Genomic DNA, 20964 nt, shown 5'->3' with positions numbered 1-20964 from the left:
TGATGGCAAGTCTCCCAGGAATTTCAAAGGGTTTGGGATCAAAGCATTATCTTTGACTGTCAAGGTCGTTGCACTCCCCTAGGAATGTCAGAGGGTGTCTCCCTCAAACCTGTCCCTGCACAGTTCCCCTCTCATTGCCATCTCAGCTATCTCTGGTGAAACACCACAACTGATTTAATCACCTAGGCTTCCCCAGTCGCTAAAGGAGAGGGGAGAGAGGCAGAAAGGCACTATGAGAGCCCCTTTCATCCCTAGCGTACAGCCCAAGAGCTCAAGTGAAGCAAGATGACTTCTGTATTGGACAGGAATGCTTGGCATCTCCAAGGGGCTTTGCGTCCCATTCCAGCTGCTCTGTGTGTCCCAAACCGCTGCTTTATGCCCCAGACTTCCAAGGCACTGCTGTGAATCAAGCAGCCCCATCCAAATGAATTTCCAAGGACACTAGGTAAAGGAAATTCCCTAAAGCTCCTTTGCAAACACCACCTTCTCTATTTAGCAGGTCCAACTATAAGTGATTGCACGGGCTGATGCTACTGTAGTACCTTCTACAAACAAGCTGAGTGAAAAACAATCAAAGTGCAGATGAAGCCAAATGTACCAACATTTTTAATCTGGCCATTATCTGACTAAAACATTGAAAAGGAATACACTCTGATTTTAAAAGCTCAGAGCACTGGACATACTTCTGAACTAATGATCCCTGTCCTTCTAGCCCCCTGGAAATGCCCCAGCTGCTGGGTTTAAAATTTGTGGGGCAGAAGAGGGGTTTTCCATAGACTTGCTTGGGTCCTGGCATGCATGTTTTTAGCTAGACATGCATACTTCAGCTTATTTAGCTAAATATGGTTCTTGTGGGGTGCTGTAAGGAAAAGTTCTTTGTGTTTCTTCCTGCAATAATCAAGGCAAGGTCATAAAATGATCTTTTAGGCAAATTCTTCCCTTTGATTTGAGCCATGGGACAGCAAACATGTTTAGACACAGATTAATGAAGACATCTGGGATGCAGTTTTATAAGTCAATATACATCACGAGTTGAACAGCATGTACAGAACTCCAGACTGGCACTCAGATCCCCAAAGCCTTGTTTGCATTACACGTTCTGGTGATTATCTGCAGGAACTCCAGCCTGGCCCTTCCCAGGGGCCTCCAAAATGCAACGTGTTGGTTCTTTCGTAAAGCTCGCTATCAGTACATTTAACTCAGTCATAAAATCACAGGGTGAGAAACTCTTAATCATCTACATGCTCCATAAAACCAGCACACAGCACTGTGTGTTCATTATTCTACTGCACCCAAGCTAATGCTAGACCAGAAATAATGGCAATAAGGACTTAAGGTGATAAAGTGACCTCAGCAGAATATGGACACACAAATTTTTTATTCTCTTTTTTTTTTTTTTTTTTTTTCCCATGGCCTCATGGAAAGCTGCAAACTTACTTAGATTAGAGGTTGAAGGGAAACATAAGTTTGCAAGGTAGCGATTTTGCTTCAGAAGAACTAAGGGCTGTTTTGCTTCTAAGTTCAACAACACAAAAGCCTCCAAAGAAGCTTCAGGGTGGATTTTTACCCTTTTCCCAGTTATGGTGCACAGTTCCAATGAGGTAGGTCATTTTACTCTTTTAGTAAGCTGGCAATTTCAACCGTTTGAAACAGGGATCCATTTTACATCCCTATTGGCTTCCCCAGTCAAATTTCATTCTGATGCCACTTTCAACTGACATACAACATAAGCTTACATGACATACATGTTTTCAGAGCCAAACATGCTGAATTGTTTACCTCCAGGGGTGCTTAGATACCATAGTAAGGATTATATGGGCCTTTTTATACTCCTAGATACCACAATAAGAATTATATGAGCATTTTTATACTCTGCTTGTGTTCTTTAAAACCCCATGTCATGCAAGTTATAGACACAAAACCTTATGGTTTTCAAAAGAGAACCCACTGGGTAAATGAGTTTCTGCACATCAGTTGCACATTTTCTCCAAAATCATACCAGAGAGATGCATTGCAAAAAAAAAAAAAAAAAAAAAAAACACTAAAAAATAAAAAATAAAATTTGTTTTTAAAGCGTGCAAAATTAATCAAAATGCAACAGTCTAGAAAGGCATACATACCTTCAGTCACAATGGTTGGGGCCTCTAACAAAATGAGTCTTTGGGCCACTCCAACAATGTTGGGCAGTAATAATTCTTGAAGAGCATCAAGGTTATGGATATCCAGGGCAGTAAATGCGAAGCTTCCATCAGTAGCAATCTGCTGCAGCTCTGCACTGTCAGCATTCTGGACCCCAATGCTAAACGAAAATATACTAGCTTGCTTCACCGCTAACAAGCCCTCTCGGATATCATCACTAGACTCTCCACCACTTATCAGCACTAAAATCTGAGGCACTGCTTCCTCTATCCTGCTGCCTCCCACCTGGGTGAAGAGGTTCTCCACCACAAACTCCAGTGCTGCACCAGTGTTAGCTTCCTCGCCACCGCGGAAACTAAGTGCCTTCACGGCATCCAGAACATCTGCTTTTGTGGAGTAGCTGTTCAAAGCGAACTCGGTTCTGGGTTCATCACTATACTGCACCACCCCAATGTGTATTTGCTGAGCTCCAACTCTGAGGCTTTCAATCAAATTTACAAGGAAATCACGTATGGCTGGAAAATTGACACTTCCGATGTTGTTTGATCCGTCAATAAGGAAAATAAGGTCAGCAGACTCTTGAGCTTTAAAAAAAGAAATGCAAAAGGTGAAAGCATTAAAATGGGTGATTACATGCAGTTGTACAGTGTTCTGACATGTTTCTTGGAAAACCAGTAAGAAACACGAAAATGAGAAAACGAAACACATGTTCACTGAGGAAGTGACGTTTTTGCCTCTTAGTTCTGCATTCTGATTGAATACGAGTTTCCAGCCCCGGCATCTGCTCCCCAGGGCTGGGCACAACCTGAGCTCGTGGCTACTGTCACATGGGAGTCATCATTTCTGAGGAGAAAACTCTGCAAAACTTAATTTTTAGAAATCTAGATCCACCCCATCACTTCCCAGTCGTCTAAATATTTAGATGGACAGAGCCAAAAGAAAAGGATGGATTTTGGTGGCAATTCACCCTGAAGATGCTAGGTGACAACACAGTAATATTAAAAAGAGTTTTTCCTCCTTGAATTGCAGTCTCTCTCTCTCTCTCTCTTTTTTTTTTTTTTTTTTTTTTTTTGAGAAAAACCACTATTTACATGGAAAATTTCAGCCTCTCTTCTACAATTCTGTTCTTTTGCTGTTTAAAAACAGAGGCTGAATATATTGGCTTCTTCCAGCAAAAGTAAATATTATTTGAAATGCATTTGTTAGAAACAACTGAAAAGGTTTTGATTACAGTTTTTTCTCTGTAACTCTTTTACCAGCTGTCCAGCATATACACGATGATATTTGTCCAGCAAGCTGACCCACACAATTGTCAACCCACGCCATGCAAGGCGGTCTTTTGTTAATTGTTTTGCACAGATGCATTGATTATCAATAGATGAGTCTGTATTTTTCTAGATATTTTCTGGACTCTCAATATTCAATCAAGGAATGCAGAATCAGGTTAAAACAGGGTGATGACATCAGTCATGACACAATTATCCAACTCTATTTGTTGTGACTATACCCAGATGATCGCAAGCATCTGCTGAGAATATACACACACCAAAAAAACTTTAATATGGCATTAGAGTGGTTGTTGAGGTGGAAGCATTTTTTTTCTGTGAGACTTACCGGAGCAGACCCAAAATGGCCTGGTGCCTGCTCTTCCTCCTTTAGCTCAAGTAATTTTACCATCAAGATCACCAAGAGCTTTACGCATTCAACAGGCAGGGGAAGAAGACCCCAAAGCACACTCAAATGGTTCAAGCTACTATTTCTCCAGTCTCGTCAACAAATCAAACTTCAGACTGTTTGCAAATGACTGAAAAGTTGGGAAATCTGGAAATCTGGCTCTCAGCTTTTTGAAAGCTGAAGGTGAACCCAGTAGCAGAACTGGCATGGAGTTTAGCAAAGCCAGGAGTAAACCTGGTGTCTTCACGATTAGCATCGTCAATAATTTTTTGGCCCCTGCAGAAGTTTTCTGGTAAATGTTTCATACACCACAATGCCGCCAAGAGACATATGCAATTCCAGCGACAAAGGGTCACCAGCTCCCTGGGCCAATTTTTGATGGCCAACCTCAGCTTGGAGAACATCGATGTGATTCAGAATTGCCAAGGGCTCGGGGGCTCTTTTTCAACACCAAGTCGAAAGCTGTGAAAGTGCTTAGGGTTGGCTTTGCTGTGCCATTTGTGGTTGGGATGTATACGTTCTACTTCATAACGTAATGGGAAAAGAAATCTCAAGGTGGTTGTACGCAGCACTGTTTCAGATACCCTGGCTGTCCTTTTGAGAAATGAGATTTCAGACACCGATGGGCGTCATCGCGGGTCACTCCCACAGAAGAGAAAACAGATACGAAATGGATGTGTTGGATAATTTGTCATCACTGTAAAAACCTTTGTACTTCAGTGCACATTTATGGAACAAGCTGGTGCTGGAGGACAAATAAAAGCATGCTTGTTACACAACTAAGCAAGGAGGGTCAGATGAGACAGACAGATAAGATTTAACGAATATATCAGGGCAAACTCGTGGCTGACTTCCATACTTACGCTAGTCAGCTCTGGGGACTGCCACAGACCAACAACTTTGGTACTCTATACTGGAAATACTACATGACTGTATTATTTTTTTTCATTTCTGCTTCACATTCAGGTTCATTTCTAGTGAAACATCCATGACGTTTTTACATATGTTAATGCTACATGGAGTTATCAGCTGAATAAATGACTTCCTAAACTCTTAATCAAACTTATTTGCACTATGCTTTGCACACCACATATTTTCATGCAAGGTTTAGGATCTGTAACATCTTTTCTCCATTTTTAATGGTACTCCACAGATTGCCCGTGCAAAGTGCACAGAGACAAAACTGCGATAGAAGGATTAGCTTAAATTTTGTGTTACAGCAGGGGAAGGAAACACTTGCAAATGCTACCTCTGAGAAGAAATGAACTCAGAAACGCTCCCTGATGTACATGAGGTAGAAATTTGCCTTTAAAGCTTTTGAAGGAAAGTCTGAGACTTGGGCCTTTTGTAGTCTAAAGGGCTACCAAAGACAAATTCCCCCACTGGTTTCAACATTGTGGCCCTTCATGCTGGAGATGCTCAACAACCTCTGCAGGGCTGTCAGCGTGTCATATATGAGCATTCATATATATGTCATATATAGCATTCATTTTACACATGAATCAACATGTTTTTTCTTAGAAATGGCAAATTTTATCTCTTCCTTCTGCGGCAGCTGATTTCCTTCCCTGTGGCTTTCATGTGACTTGGATATTTGCCCTGTCAAGCACTTTGCACAAAAAAACACGTGTGAGCACAGCCTGTTGGTGATGCTCGGTGTCATGCAGTGATGGAGAGCACCCAGTGGGGCTGACGTGAGGGTTAATCAGACAAGACAACACAGGGGATTAATGTTACACCTCATTACACTGCCATTGCCTTACGTTACCCCACAAGCTATTGACTTTCAGATGGAGTCTCAGGAATAAAAAGAAAGGTTTGATCTCTCAGACTTCTGTTTTGAAACACGACAAAGCTGCTCAGAAGGCCCTTTCCACATTGTAATTTCATAAACAGAGGAGGGACAGAGGAAGGCTCTCATTTTTTCCAGGCAAATTCGGACCCCAGCTTGCAGCCAGTGCAGATCCATTGAAGCCGACGCATTTTGCGGAGATGTTTCGGTTACGAGAAGGGCCCAGAGCCCCATCAGGTGGAAGTCATCAGCTTGTAGAGAAGGCATCTGAGTAGCATCTCAAAAGGGATTGCCAAACCACACGCCTTCTCCAAGCAGATGAGGAGCGAGGTCTGCGGGCCGGCTCGGAAATGGGGTTTTGGGGGAGCAGTTCTCTAATCAGGTGCTACTTTTTCTGTCTTCAGCAGAGAACAGGAAAAATAGTGAGGCTTTCCAGAGTCACCGTGCACTGGAATACGGACTCCCAGGACCCTTCTGGAACTGCAGGGCTTCGTGGGAGCTACGTTCCCAAAACCTGAAGGGGCTGCGAGGTTCTGGGGAGAGGGACAGATCCCCTGGCAGGGCAGCACAGCGCTGCTCCTGGCCATGGCGACATCCCAAAGCCGCACTCAGCTGGGACGTTCTCATCCCACCGTGCCCTCAGGGTCCCTTGCACAGACCACGTTTCCCACTGCCCCCACCAGGACGTCCCCCCTGGTGTCCCTGCAGCCAGCAGAGACCTGTGCGGTCTCCAGAGGGTTTAGGGTCAGGACCAACGTGGCTGACGTGGTTATCTCCTATTTCCCTACCTTGGGAGTGGATAGGATGGGGCAATTTAATACATCTCCCATAAGAGCTCCCTGTGCTTGCCTTTCCATGCCATGGGTGCAGAAGGATGTCCCCAGGGGGCTGCTGCTCCTGCCAGGGTCCTGGAGCACTACCTCCTGCAACACGTAGCATGGGGGCTCAATTTTCAAACCACGGCATACCCAATAGGCACAAGCACGGGGCTGTATGCTTCAAACCTTTGTTTTTAAACCTCTGAACGTCCATCTCAGTCTGCCCCTACAAAGGCTTCAAAGAGTGCAGCACCAGCAGTCACCATGCTGATGGGAGCTATCAGCATGTCCAGGACAGAGCGCAGCAGTTGGCCATTACCTGTGATGTCTTTAACCAGTCCTTTGGCCCCAGCCTTTTCTGGAGTCATGGATGTACGGACACTTGCCACTAAGTCTCCAACTATGCCATGGAGAGCGGTAAAATTCTCTAGGTTGAAAAGGTGTGTATCGAAGGGCTCACTCGCTATTTCCTTTAACTCCCCTTCCACCGCATCCTGCACGCCGACCGCAAACATGTTTACATGGGCCGATTTAAGGACAGATGATGGCAGAGCCACATCATCCTGGGATCGTCCGTCCGTTAACACTATAATAACCTGGGGAACGCCTTCACTTGCTCTGCTTCCAGCAGCTTTAGTGAGATGGTTCTCGATTAGGTACTCTAATCCTTTTCCAGTCTTGGTGCCTCCCCCCATGTAAGGCATATTCGCAATATGGGACAGCACGTCTTGGTTAGAGGGGTACGTGTTTAACTGGAACTCTGTGTGGGGGTTTCCGCTGAACTGGACCAGTGCAAAACGAAAATCATTTCCTCCCACATCTAAAGCCTTTACAACATCATACAGAAACTCTCGAACAAGTTGGAAATGCTCCTTCCCAATGCTCCAAGAGGAATCCACTAGAAATATTATATCAGCCACAGCAACGGTTCTGACAGCTTTAAAAAAACAGATGGGGTTTAGGGTTTTCTACTGGTCAGCGCAAGCATTCCTCCTCGCACAAACGACCGACGGCCTCTTTTGCACGGGGGCACCGAAGCCTCGCTTCCCCTCGTTGCCCCGAGCAAAACGAGAAGCATTGGGGACTCCAGGCAGAGATAGGAGGGGACAGCATGCGACCTACCCTTCCCAGGGAGGGAGGCAAGAAGATTCTCCCCTCCTGGGCCCTGCCTGCACGTGAATTTGGATGCCAGTCCCGGGCCAAAGCACGAGGTGCAAATTTGAGCTTGCTCAAACGTAGCCTTCGCGCGTTTGCTGGCTGCCTGGTGGTACGAAGAAGCAAGGACTGCTCGTGGAAGCAGCCTGGGTGCTGGCCTTGGGTTTTCCATGTTTTTTTCCTTCCTCTAACCCCCTGGTGACACCAGCTCTGCTCCAAAAGATGCCAGCGCCATAAAAACCCAACAGCCTCCCTGTGGGTTGGTGGCAGCGCTCTTCTCGCTTCTCCCCTTTGCTCGTACACATGCAAGGAAATCAAAACAGCTCTGCCCAAGAGGAAACCCAGTCAGGGCCTCCCCAGGAGCCAAAAACTCCACATCCAGCACCCCAGCCACGCAGAGCATCCTCCAACGCCGGCCACAGGCTAGCGACATGCTTGGGAGGGCCTAGGCCTGGGTCGGCCCAGCGGGGGCGGAGGAGCAGGAGGCGAACCACAATGTACCATGGACATGCACATTAAAAACCAAAGGGTGGGAACATCTTGGTGTGAGCGAGCAGCGTGTTGGTAGAGGGGTTCTGTTGGGGTTGGTGTTCCTGTCTTACCTGCTTGCTGCTGGGCGCCAACCGAGCAAAGGCCCGAGAGCAGGAGGCCAAGTATTGCCGCGAAGGGCAAATGTCGGTGTTTCCTCATTTTGGTCTATTGTTTCCCGTTTTCCGTTTATTCTCTTTGTTTCAAAGCACCCGATGTGAGACCTAAAGGAGAGAGAGGGAGAGGTAGGTTAATGGCCCGGTTGCTATTAAATGCCTAATTGTTAAGGGCAACTGGCTACTATCACACCTCCTACAAGAAGAGGTCAACGCGAAGTTGTACGACTGTCATCATATCCGTTCCTGTGCTTAAACTGATGAAACACAAGACAGAAAAGCCCAGCCATGTAGTTTTTTTTGACACTTTCATGTTGCATTGGTGGGGAGAAATTATTTTAGTGCTGGTCAGGTCCCGCTTTGTAGAGGAGCCATCGTTCCCATCACGATGGCATTTAATCACTACAGTAGGCTTAGACGGCTTTCTTCTTGCCTATTCTGCCGCAGGCAATACTGAATATAAAGCCTAGGTTTCTACCATCAATAAACAACCCTCAAACCCCCAAAATGCCTGACTGCCCTCTGCTCTGTCCTCCTTGCCCACAGGGGACCAGCCAAAACATCCAGGCAAAGCATTCTCTCTTGCTGCTGCCGTTCCTTATTCGAGTTTTGCAGAAGCCAGAATGATAATCCTGCTACACTTCCCCCTTTGCCTCAGCTCACCTTTTCAGCTGTCCCAAGGATACAAATGGAAATTTAATTATTCCAGGCCCAAGCGATCTGCGTGTTCTGGCTATGTGGCAGAAAGCCCTTGGACTCCCTCAAGCTCGCATCCCTGGTGGTGGAATAGCCTGCGCCAGCTTATCGCGTTTTGGAAAGACACCAAGGATAATATGTTATATGTCATAGCCAAAATAGAATTTATGAAAGTTTGTTATCTATGATCTACCTGGCAAACCTTCTGAAACCATGTCTCCTTCAGGAAAGCTGTGTATGTGTTGTCATGGAGATGGCCAATTTATTATTTAATCCTCATTTCCAAGCCTGCAGCACAGAAACCAGCAATCCTTGCTTCACTGAGAAAATATCCTCCCAAAAGGGAATGCAGTATTTAATGCTTCTCGTTCACTAAATGGAGCTCAATTACTCAGACGGGCCAAAAGTGATTCAAATACATCAAGCTGTTAACCGGGTCATCGTTTAAAAGAAAAAAAAATCAGTTTTCTCATTGTTGCCATCTCCATCGGTCTACAGAATCCTAAGAGGGTTAAGTGGGAAGAACAATTCATCCTTTCCTCCGAACCTTGCAAGTTGCAGAGATGGCAATATCTGGCATAGCCAGGGGGAGAAAAGGATGCCTTGACTTGGAGAAAGTTCAACATCTAAGTGGTCGATCCTTGTTCCACCAAAGAGACATTTCGCAGGGCTATCAGAGTGGGATTCAATGGAAAGGAAGGGATGATATACACGGCCTTTCCCAAAACCTGGTGCAACCTTGACCCTTCCACTTGTTCCCTGCACATCAAAGCCCCGTGGCTCCCTCTCCTCCAACATTTGCACTTCCAGGTGCCCCACGTGGCTGCGGGGCTTTGCCTTTTCTCGTAGCTTTTATGAAAACCATGTAGTGCCAATCAGGCCCTGCTTTTCCACCCATTTTTTTCTGTATAATAATAATAGTGATGGACAGAGAGGCACCAAGAGCCAACAGCTAGCATGCAGGATGGAATGGGAATGGGAACGCAGGATGGATGGGGTGGGAATGTCTGCAGAGAATGCCTAAACAGAGCCCACTGTGAAAGTGCTAATATTTCTTTCCCAAAAGGCAGAAAGTTATGTTGTTGTCCCCAATATTGGCTGCTGGCACTCAATTCCTCCAGCAGACCTTGCAGCTGGGAGAGAGCAGTCAAGATAAATGGGTGAAAATTCATGTCCTGCCAGCTGCAAAACGACAGGGCTGACGCAAACATTTGGGGGGATTTTGGCTTATGACATCAAGCAGCTGTGGAGAGTCTTCTGGGGCCCTTTATGGGCCAGGAAGGCAGCAGAAGGGGAAAGCCAACCTGCCAAAATGGGGCAGCTTCTCCTCCCACCAGCGCAATGGGACAACATCCAGCCTTGGGTTTCTTTCATTTGCCCCAGCCAGCTTAGAAATACGATGTTTTTGTTTTTTGTTTTTTATCATTTTATTTATTTATTTATTTATTTATTCAAGCAATAATAAGCTGGCTGCTCTTTTTAATCGCCTTATATCCCATTTTAGCCTTTAGGAGGCTCCAGATCTATTTCCAGCTTCCCCTGGGACTGTATTTTTGGTTACTTGTAAGTGGAGAGCTCTGCTGATTAACGGAGCTCCCAGGGGAGGCGTTTTAGCTTCGAACTTTCCCAAATCCCCCCTAAAATCATACTGGCTGTGAACATACCAGGCTGGTTATTAGGAGAGAGAGGCAGAGAAGTGGCTGGGAGGAGGTAACAAATGTCTCCTGGGGACTGGATGATAAAACAGGGAGGAAAAAGAGCCTTTAAGCACAGATGCTCCCTATCAGGGTTCCTCACTTATCCCCCTATATAGAAGAGGTGCTGGGTGAGGAGATGATCCTCTCATAGGTGGTGGAAGAGAAGCAGAGATAATGTATTTTTTCTGGCCACAGAAGCTGGAGGGCAAAAAGGAGGGATGTGAATTTATGGTAATTCACCTTCAATTTGTGGCCACTGTCAGGTGTTTGTTCTGCAAGCTTATTCTTCTGCTCTATTGTCTGAGTAGATTATTTTCATCCTGAATTTATCATTATTATTTCTAAAGGAGAGTTTCTTACAGTCCTGGGGGAGGAATCTCTGGTAGAGCTTTCGGTATAACCACTGTAAACTTGGCAAAAAGGCTGAAAAAGCTAACTACAGAGTGCTTTTAGCAAAGCAGTTTTCCCTGCTTGTTAAGAATTAGCACTGAAATCTGGAGAAACAAGTCTGTTAATGATCCATGTGTGAAAGGACGTTGTGTAGTATTCAGTAATCTGAAGTTTTTATGTCTGTCTTGAGTTTATATAGTGTGTGGTGACCTCTTAATATAACAGTATGTCCTCCATTTCATCCAGAGCTATACATCTGTTATTAATAATGCCTTCAAAAAGCAATCATTTCTACTACTAACGCCATGAAGTGATTTCCTTAGATATTTTCCCCAGCAGCTATTTTCTGCTTCATGCATAAAGAAGTATGCAACAAGTCTGACATTTTACATAATCATATATTTGACTGGGTGTTTCAAATTTACTTTCTAAAAATCGCTCATGTGTGATTTCTTTTTTTTCACTAGAGCGTAATTAAAATCTGAAAAAAGTCCAAAGCAGATGAGAAGGCTTAAAAAAAGCAAAACATAAAAGGCAGGGGGAAAAAAACTTTGCTCCAGCTGTTGCGTATTGTTTTGATTCATTACATATGCCTCTCAGCTGGGCTGGCTGGCTTTGGGTGGGAGGCAGCTATGCCTTCAGTTTATATAGAAGTGTGATGTATGTCATATGTAGGCAGATAGGAATGGGTGCAGGCACGGCTCTGGGGATGCCTCACTGCCCCAGACTGAGGTGTGTGTGGTCCTGTTTGCCTGTCCAGCCCCATGGTGTTCCCCCAGAATACCTTAAATAAAAGCCTGCAAAGCAGTTGTGGTCCTAAATCCCCACTTTGTGCCTGTGGGGTGGGTTGCTTTGTGCTGGCGGTAGGGAAAAAGGGATGTGGACTCGCAGATGGGTCCCAGCAGCTTTTCCATGAGGGATCAGGCAGGATGAAAGGGATGCCCTCATCATCCCATGGACAGGGCGGATGGGATGCTGCAAACATCATCCGCCCCCCCCCCCCTAAAAATTTGCTCTGTGGGGATGTCCAGAAGGCAGTGGTGGAGTCACAAGGCTGCAGCAAGCTTTCCTTGAGTGAGGGTACTATCCAACCAAAAAAGCCACTTGTGGCCACAGCACTGGGGAGAGGTGGCCCCATAATCCCAGCACAGAGCCATCGCAGCTCAGGTTGCCCTCTGGAGGTGGCCGCCTGCTCCTCTCCCGGTTGGACGTGCTCCCCTTGGATCTCTGTGCCCTGACAGAGCTCTGAGCTGGGGAGGACATCATCACAGGCTGCTCCCAGCAGTGGTATGGGTACGGCAGAGGCTAGATGCTGTGGCTTTTCCCTGTGAAATGGCTTGGTCACCCCCAAAACGTGCCCTGAGCCCAGGTGGCACCCGGGCATCTCTTCACCATCCAGCACCAGCCCTAAACCAGGATGTTTCTACAGGCTCAGGATGAGCTCTGTGTGACGGATCCCAAATTTATTTCCCTCAGCTCAGCAGAGCTGTTCCTATTTGCAACAGCCGTTTTGGAAGGGTTTCCCTCCATGCTGCTGGCATTGGCGGCATGGGGAATGTGAGCACTGTTTCTGGGAATATTTCCTCCTATAAACACAGACCTAAGCATTACAAGCTGCCCAGCCCAAAAGGGTGGAAAATCCTCCTGATGTGCAAGCCACTTTAATTTGAAAAACAGCATTCAGCACAGCTACAAGGATGCACTGCCTTTATCCCAACCAGCGGGTCCCCTGCATACTAGCATCTAGTATAAATCACATTCATTTCTGTTCTTATAAGCAAGCTGTTGGCTTAAAATCTGCTTGTTTTCCCTCTTCTGACTGAGACTTAAATAGAGTAGTTAATAAGAGGAAAGGGAGTATTTGCTGGGGGGGGGGGGGGGGGGGGGGGGAAAGGAACTCCCTCAAAGATCAATGACTCTTTATGCACAGTACCCTAAGCCTCACGGCACCTCTCCACCCAAAAAAATCCCCTCCTTAATGTGACACACAGGTCGCTTAAAAAGGTGGAAAAAGTGATGGGCATGTGGAGCTGTGGTAGTACGTTATGCCAGCCTGAGCCCAGCCCTGTGCAGGTTCAGGTTCATCCCTGTAACGTGAGGCTGGGAGAAAGCAACCCCAGGCTGACAGAGCTCGCAGTGATGCAAGGAATAAGATGTTCCCTCCCGCTCCCAGACAGGCACGTCTCAGAAATCACAGCAGTAACAGTGGTTTTCCTCTGCAAATGCGTTTCGAAACCCAAAAAGGGTTTGCCAAAAAGTGGAAGAGCACTGAATGAATGAATGACCAACGCAGGGCGTGCTGCCCCCCACTCCGGAAATGGCATCCCACCCCTGGCTGCAGTTAATTTCTCTGCAAAGAGGGAATATCTGCTTGAATCTGTGCACGATGGGGAACAGAAAGCCCCAGGCTCTGGGTCTGGTCCCCGTGGGTCGAGGGGTGGTGCAGAGCCACATCCCTGCCCCACCACCACATCCTCAGGGAGCCCCCCGATTGCCTCTGGCTCAAGCCCAGGGATGCTCTGACCTCCACAAAATTCCCAAACCAGGCACTTCTACCCTAAGAAGCAGTTATTTAAGCACCCAACCCTCAATACCGAAGTATAACTTTTTTTTCGTAAACCAGTCAGTAATAGGGTAAAGCCAGAAGTTTGAAAAAAGCAGCGTTCCTCCCCCCCGAGAGCTCACATGAATCATCGCAGCCACCAGGAAGGAGCCAAGAGGTCCCTGCTGCGCCCTCTGGAAGGAAAATGGCTTTGGCCACCTCCTCTCCAGCTGATTTTGTCTCCTGTGCCCACTCAGGAAACCGATTTGGCCACAGTCACTCTCACCTCAGGCTCCATTTGGGAAGGGAAGGCTCTGCCGAGGAGGGATGTGGTGGGGTGTCCCCACCATCGGTCACAGCCACCCCCTTGGAGGGGCTCACCCACCTCCCTGTGCCCAAGCAGCCCCAGAGACCAAGCATCCCAGAACCAGGTTCCCCAGCAAATCCCTTTCTTTTTTTTGGGGGGGTGCTCTGGCTCCATGGGGCACCCCTCCTGGGAGATATGCTTCCATCCCATGGCGGGGATTTCAAGGCATGGAAGGCAAGCACCGTCCTGTGGACGTGGAATAAAACCCTGCTGGGTTCTTTACAATGAATTTAATTCAATTCCTTGTGGCCAGGAGCATCCCCGTGCACCTGCGGTGCCTCGGCTCGGGGAGGAGGCTTTTGGGGTGCCCCGATGTGAGCAAACCCGCTGCAGCGCTCCACTTATCCACACCCGCTGAAAAGCCAAAGGGTGGCTTCCGTCTAGGGACATTGCTCTGGGTTTTGCCTAAAACACCTTAAAACCCCCCAAAATCGACAGCTCGGTGATGAGGGGAACCACGAAAAGAAGCGAGCACAGGCAAAGAGCTCCCACGCGGACAGCGCCACTTACCCCTGAGCGAACCCCCGGAAAATAAAGAGAAGTCGCTTATTCCGGGATTTTTGGTTTTTGTTGTTTGGTTGGTTGTTTTTTTTTTCCTCTCCGAAGCGTTGCTCAGCCCCGCTGCATGGCGTGCCGCACGGCTCTGCCCAGCCTGCCTGCCTCCTCGTCACCGTCACCTTCCTCGGAGGGACGAGGACGCCGCGGGCGCGCTGGTCCCCGGCGGGTGGCTGCCACGGGTCTGAGCGGGGCTGGGAGAGGCGGCTGGCGCGGGACGGCCGGGGGCCGGGCGCTGCAAATGGGATCCAGATGCTTCGTGCTGGCGGCGGGGCTGAGGTCAGAGCTGCTCATCACACGCGGTCCTTCCCCCCCACACACACACACTGCCCTCCCCTCCCCAGAGCTCCCCTGGGGACGCCTCCGCGCTCGGCGGCTTCCCCTTCCCAAATGTTTTTCCCTGTTATCTGTCTACGGAGGAGAAAAAAAAAAAAAAAAAAAGAAAAAAGAAGGAAAAAAAAAGGAAAGGAAAAAAAGAGAGAGAGAGAGAGAGAGAAATAAGAGAAAGAAAAAAAGAGAGAGAGAGAAAAATAAAAAAAAAAAAGAGAGAGAGAAAAAAAAAGAGAGAAAAAAATCCGGGTGGCGGGAGGTTATTCCAATAGCACGCCTTTCGCTCAGGAGGTAAGGGCTGGGCTTGGATGCTTGCAGCATCCAGGATGTGCCAAGGACCATAGCAAGCTACGCATGGCTCCCTCGAAGCCCTTCAGGATGCTCGAGGCTGCAAAAAGCCCAGCCAAGCCCTCCCTGCAGCTACGAGAGGGTCTGTTAACTCAGTTTCCTATCAGATGCAACGGGAGAAGCGGTGGTGGGTTATGTCCTCCACTCCCCGTGCCCCTCAGGGAATTAAAGTCAGACCCTTAACATAAACACTTTAAAACACACAGAGCCTAGAGAAAAATTCCTAGTGAAAGCCTGAAAGGTGCTGGAGCAAGTCAGGCGCTGACAATGAGCGAGTGCCCAATCAGTGATTCATTTTTCACCTTCATCCAGTGCAAAAATACCTTGCACCCTTCCTTTAGCAGAGCAAACCAGGCAGGTCTGGGGTTTATTTTTTTAGCCCTCTGCTTCTGCAGTGACAGAAGGGCACTGGCCAAAATTAAACACTTCAGTCTGGACTGGGTTGCTTTTTGCAAGAATTTATGGTAAGGAAACCAGTTCTTTTCTCTTGCCCTTGCTTGGGTCCATATAAGGCTGGAGCTGCGGTTGTGTCCTGGGCATCAAACAGTCAAGTTCCCTTCAGTTGCTCCAAATGGGGATTTATGATGTTTGCTCTAGATTTTGTGCAGTTTGAAAGGCTCGCCGCATTAAAATAAAATAGCTGGAATGCTTTGGGAAGGCGCTGAACTCTCCAGCTGATGCAATAGCTCGCGTTAGAAATGGTGCAAGGACCGGAGGAACCTTGCGGGGGGCCAAGGCAAACACCCCTGGCCGTGTGCCCTAAAGGAAGAGGGTCCCCCCCCAAATTTTGAACAGTAGTTCTTGGTTGTTCCCTGGGGGAAAAGAGAGGCAGTGCCCCAATAAATGTGCCTGGAAAAAAGGGAGCCATGGGGAAGGCAGTGATGGACAAGTGGCACTGGGCATGGTGGGTGGAGGACCAAGGGCATCCAATGGAGGGGCAATTTGTCCAAACCAAAGCATTTTCTTCAAAAATTTGGTTGCCTCTTGCAATGGCAGAGAGGGATCTGGGGAGCCGGCTGAAGGGATGATGCTGGTGCAAAACAACAAAATAAAATTCAGAGGGGATTTAATACATTTAAAATTTGAGGTTTGAAATTGCAAACCCCAAACCCTTGCTCCTAGCTCACCCACACATCTCGGCCTCACTCCACTTGTGCAATGCAGCCAGAGAAAATTGCATCCAGTGGCTCCAGCTTGCTGCCACCAGTGGAAACCAGTACTGCACAGCGACACAAGGATCTGGGGTTTGTATTGCCACTGCTTCAGCTGTGCCTTCAGAAAGCAGAATTTTCTTCCTGGTGATCAGGGGAGGCAGGAAAATGTTTTAAACTTTTATTTTTAAGAATAAAAGTACAAAACACAGAAAAGCTCCAGCTACCCCAGAACAGTAGTGAAAAACAGCCAAGATACAGGACTGTAGATAAATAATGTGAAAATATTGGTAAAACACATACGGATCCCATTATGAGCCTATCATGGCTCTATTGAGAACATATTTAACTTGTTAGTGTTTATTCCCTTCGTGATGCAGAATTTGTCTTAATATGGTTCTAATACTGCAGCAGCTTTTACCAAGTACCCCAATAATTAAATGAGACTGGGAGAGGCCTTAAATTCCCACATGATTGCCTTTATGACCCTAATAACCAGGCTAAAAGCTTTTCCTTCCCCAAAAGAGGCTTCGTAGCTGGGGATCGCAACCAGCTGGGATGCAGTGGGCATTTTGGGGTAGGGGAATTCAATTTTTTCACCCTTTTCCCAGTGGTCCCAACCATGGTCACTGCAGCATCCTGGGAGGGGGATGTCCCCAGGGACAGGCTTCTTTCCGTCCCCGGATGGTGACCCCCTCTGGAAACCGGTAAAAGGCTGAATCACAGCGCCGTGGTAATTTCTAGAGGGCTGTGACTAAGTTTAGCAAGATTTCCTCCCCGGTATATTAATAACTGGACATGATGAATGTGATGAGTCAAGAGGGTTTTGAGGAATTCTCTTTCCATCCACAATAATAAAATAAAAGCCCTGCGTGCTCCTTCCTCACCCTAATTAAAAGGCGACCACAGTGTCTTCCCTGCAATGAGGGTCTCAGATTGGGGCCCTTAAAAAATTCAGCGGAAGGGCAAAATTTTGCAGTTCTTTTCTGGATGAGCATGAGCTTCTGCTGAGCCTTCTCTATGTGCCATTTAAGAAATGTGCTGTGGATTTCCACGGTGGGCAGTGTTTTCTAGATCCCCTGCAACCGGGAGGGTCTGTGCCATCACCTGCCACAGCACCAGCCCCATAGCAAGCATCCCTCTTCACGTCAGGCAGGGATCGGGGTGATCCCAAATTTACCAGGACACAGTGGGTGCTCTGGTGGTTGCAGCATCTCAGCTTGGCCCCATCCTTGAGCACCATCTGCTGGCTTCTCCTCCAGGGACTCTTTGGGCATCCTCCAGACCCGTGGCCACCTTCATCCCCTCAAATCAAACCTGTCCCTGTGAGGCAGGGCTGCTGCATGCTGGGAAATTCAGGGGTACCCCCAAAACTCTTTCCCCATCACCAACCCGAGCACGATTTCAAAGAGCAAGCTCTTTTTTCTTGCCCTGCTAAAACCGCGCACTGGCATCCCGGCTGCAGCTTGCATTTTAATTTTGCTCGCAATAGATGGTTTTAATTAGCTCCAAGGCATTTGTCATTGCTTTCTTCCAAATAGTCCCCAACCACCAGCCCAGTTAGAAAATGGCCCGGGAAATGTTTTCTGAGGCTTTGCTTTTCTCTGCACTTTCCGTCTGTCTGTCTCCCAAGGCATTCATACCACTTTTGATACCACCCTTGGCTGGAACAAGAGTGGCAGGATCATCCCTAGAGCAGGCAGAGAGGGTGGGAGAAAGCAAGCAGGGTTATTTGGAGTGGGAATTAAAACACAAGATAGGACACCCAGCTCTGTCATTCCCAACCAGCATCCAGGTGCAAATGGGCCTTGATTGCAATCAGGGGCACACCTCCTAATTGGCACCAGGGCTGTGGGGGTATATTAGTGCATCCCCAGGGCTGCTTTGGGTGGTGCTGGGGGAGTTGCTGTCTTTTGGAGGAGCTTTGGGTGGTTCTGGTGTGTGATGTTGGGTAATGTATCTGTTTTGTCTCAGCTCCTTTATCTATAAGGCAGTGGGATTTGCATCCCAAGCTTACGTGGAGGGTAAAGAGTGATGGTGGGCATGCCTGCTGAAGAGCTGCCTTGTGGGGGCTGGAGTGTCTGGGGATTGACTCCTGTAGTTAGGAGAAGCCTTAAGGGTGAAAGCAAAAATTTCAGATTCTTTCATATGACTAGAGGGGAAAGTCCTCCTGGAAGGAAAAATAGCGTAGGGCTGTTTGAAAAGTGATTTAGTGGCTTCTTCTTAACCATTTTCTTATATAGTTCAAAGCCAAAGATGAAATAAAAGTTTCACCTGGCAGGAACACATGGGAGTTACTGAAATGCACTGTTTCTTTCTTTCTCTTTCTTCCCTTTTTTTTTTTTCCTCCTTCCAAACCAGATCTCCTTAAAGCTTTTGGGTATGCTGGAAAATGTTTTGCCTCTGATAAGCCAGGCATTTTTAAAAGGGTGCCTGTCTTGTTGCAATGCCTCCAGCTGAGGCCAATACTGCTAACTAAGCATAGAGATGGGATAAGCCCTGAAGAAGCAATAAAAGCAAGCCCATGGCAGGGCTGTGCGTGCTGTATGAATGTATACATCCTTAATCCATGTTTGCATGGACACAGGAGAGGTCGTAACTCAAGTGAAGAAACCTGGAGACTGACAAGCTGCAGCCTGCACAGAGCCCTGCTGCTGGAAGGGCTGTGCAGTGTCTGCAATGGGAAGGAACAAACTGCTATGAAATATGTAAAAAACAGGAATAATTTCCCCTCTAACAAAATGTGCAGCTTGTAGGTCAGTAAAATATAATGTGAACCACAGTCCTTGGCTTCTAGGAAAGAAACTAGGTGAGATATTTCTCCAAATAGGAGATGTTAGGCTGGAAATGGGTTTGTGATATATCTTGGCCAAAGCAGACCTTGCCAGCCATTGCGATGGCTGCTCCTGTTTTCTTACATAGATGCTTCCAGGCAGTGCCTCTTGAGATGTAAAGAGGGAGAGGAGATCACTGAAAATGTAGGGCTTTGTGTAGATACACCCATCCTGGGGGAGTTCTTGTTGAGGTTCCCTATTGCAGGAATAACGTCTGATGAGGCATGACTTGAGAGATGCTGAGTTTTTCCCCTGCAGATGGCTGAAGCTCCCTTGAAAGCTAAAAAAGCCAACATTTTTTGCCTAAATACACCTCAAATTCTCACTTTTCTTTGACCAGATGCCAGTTCCCCAGCACCACCAGCTCACCTGCACAGGACCAAGTGCAAACCAGTAAGTGGGACTGGCTGCCATACCAGATAAAATCTCACATGGGGGGAGAAAACAGGACTCTGATAAAAAAGAAAAAATGCACAAATAACCTAGATATAAGGTCCCACTTACAATCTGGATACAGTGGGGGGTGGAAAGTGAGGGGAAGCATTTGGAAACCATTTATCTGGGGAAAAGATTGTTTTGCTGAGGTCTGGCAAGTAACATTTTTGCTGAGGAAGCCAGGCTGGTTTTGCAGTGTCTTGTCATCTTGTAGCTTGGTTTTGGGGAGCAAAAGCTGGCCACAAAAGTTTGGGAGGTCAGTAAGATCCTTGCTGAATCTGGAAACGTCTCCTGGATGCTCACAATATCTGCAGTGATGCAGGGGTCCCCATCTCCAAACATGGGACTCTCTTTGGGTGCCCCCAAAGGACAGGGGCTGGGGACATCCCTGGGTGTGAGCTCAACCTGTCCCCACGCAGGAAGAGGTGGGGACAGCTTTGCATGGTTACTGTTGCTGTTTACCACCCTCCCTAGCCTCTCATGGAAAAAAAAAAAAATTGGAAAAAATTCCACATAAAACGTGGAGCCAGCAGCCCTGCCAGCCTGACTAATGCAACCTCTCTCAAATGTTTCATTCATTCATCCCACAGCCGGATGGGGGGAAATGGCACCGCTCACCCCTGGCAGAACAACGCCAGGTTTGTCCCCAAAAACACCCAGCAGCCGGTCACCTGCAAGCTGGGATGGGTCTGGTCTCTCTGGGACCTATATGGAAGAGGCAGGGGGTGCCAGAGCAGCCTGGAGGAGTTACGTGGCTCTTAAATGACTTGGCCAGGCACCCTGTCCCCTTGCCTTGGGGACAGCGTGTTCCCTGCTCGCCACTCCTAGGGAGGAGGCATGTGGAGAGAGTGAGTGTGCCGCGGGTGATGCTCGGTGGCTCCCAAAAAAGCTGCCATCAAGCACGTTGTTGGCACCCCCCCTCCACCCCTTCTGGAAAATGCTGGATGGGCAGAGGCTTGCTGGGCACAAAGACATGAATTCAGAGCGTTTCTGGGGGTGTGAAGGTGCAAAAAATGGATTTGAAAAGACTCCCTACCTCTCTGGGGCTGCTGCTTTTCTGGTCAGCCATAAACAAGAGGTTTCCCTGCTGTATGGCAGCCTCTTGCTGGGGGGCTGAGAAGTGACTGCTGGTCCCCCAGAGCCCCTTGGAGGCTCAAAGAAAACCTCCCCCAGCCCAGAAAACCCCTCCAGGTCTGGCACATGGGAACAAAACCCCTGCTCCAAGCTGGGGTAATGGCAGATGCAACTCCACAGCTTGAGTATGCAGGTATTAAAAACCTGGAAAGGGCAAGTTTTTGCCCAAAGCAGCCCTGGAAAAAGGGCAGGGTTTCTGAACCCCCTCGAGGAGCTGCCCTGCTGTGGGGTGGGAGGATGCTGTCCCCTCCCCTGGCCTGAAA

The 20964-nt window shown here is 47.7% G+C and overlaps 1 protein-coding gene and 1 long non-coding RNA gene across 20 annotated transcripts in view; one reads left to right on the top strand and one right to left on the bottom strand.

Annotated features, from left to right (window-relative positions):
- The window catches only part of COL6A3 (collagen type VI alpha 3 chain), a 58869-nt gene extending 43293 nt beyond the window's left edge, over positions 1-15576 (bottom strand). For 5 of the 19 annotated variants that reach the window (XM_040560908.1, XM_040560910.1, XM_040560911.1 and 2 more), the window contains exons 1-4: positions 14425-14755; positions 8181-8330; positions 6743-7360; positions 2121-2723 (exon numbers count right to left, since the gene is read on the bottom strand). In XM_040560908.1, the coding sequence (XP_040416842.1) occupies positions 2121-2723; positions 6743-7360; positions 8181-8268 (1309 nt within the window). In that variant the 5' untranslated portion in view covers positions 8269-8330; positions 14425-14755. Of the gene's footprint in view, positions 1-2120; positions 2724-6742; positions 7361-8180; positions 8331-14424 lie in introns of all 19 variants that reach the window. The other 14 variants (XM_040560917.1, XM_040560919.1, XM_040560921.1 and 11 more) reach the window with 9 other exon arrangements.
- Positions 15577-18196: 2620 nt separating this feature from the next.
- Positions 18197-20406, top strand: LOC121071974. Its single transcript, XR_005820905.1, has 3 exons — positions 18197-18249; positions 19473-19525; positions 20158-20406. It is a non-coding gene; the product is annotated as an uncharacterized LOC121071974 (long non-coding RNA).
- Positions 20407-20964: the final 558 nt, after the last annotated feature.

Source organism: Cygnus olor, chromosome 6, assembly GCF_009769625.2.
Source record: "Cygnus olor isolate bCygOlo1 chromosome 6, bCygOlo1.pri.v2, whole genome shotgun sequence".
NCBI classification, from domain to species: Eukaryota; Metazoa; Chordata; class Aves; order Anseriformes; family Anatidae; genus Cygnus; species Cygnus olor.
The sequence above is the reverse complement of the archived record's forward strand: the minus strand, read 5'-3'. Positions and strand labels throughout refer to the sequence as shown.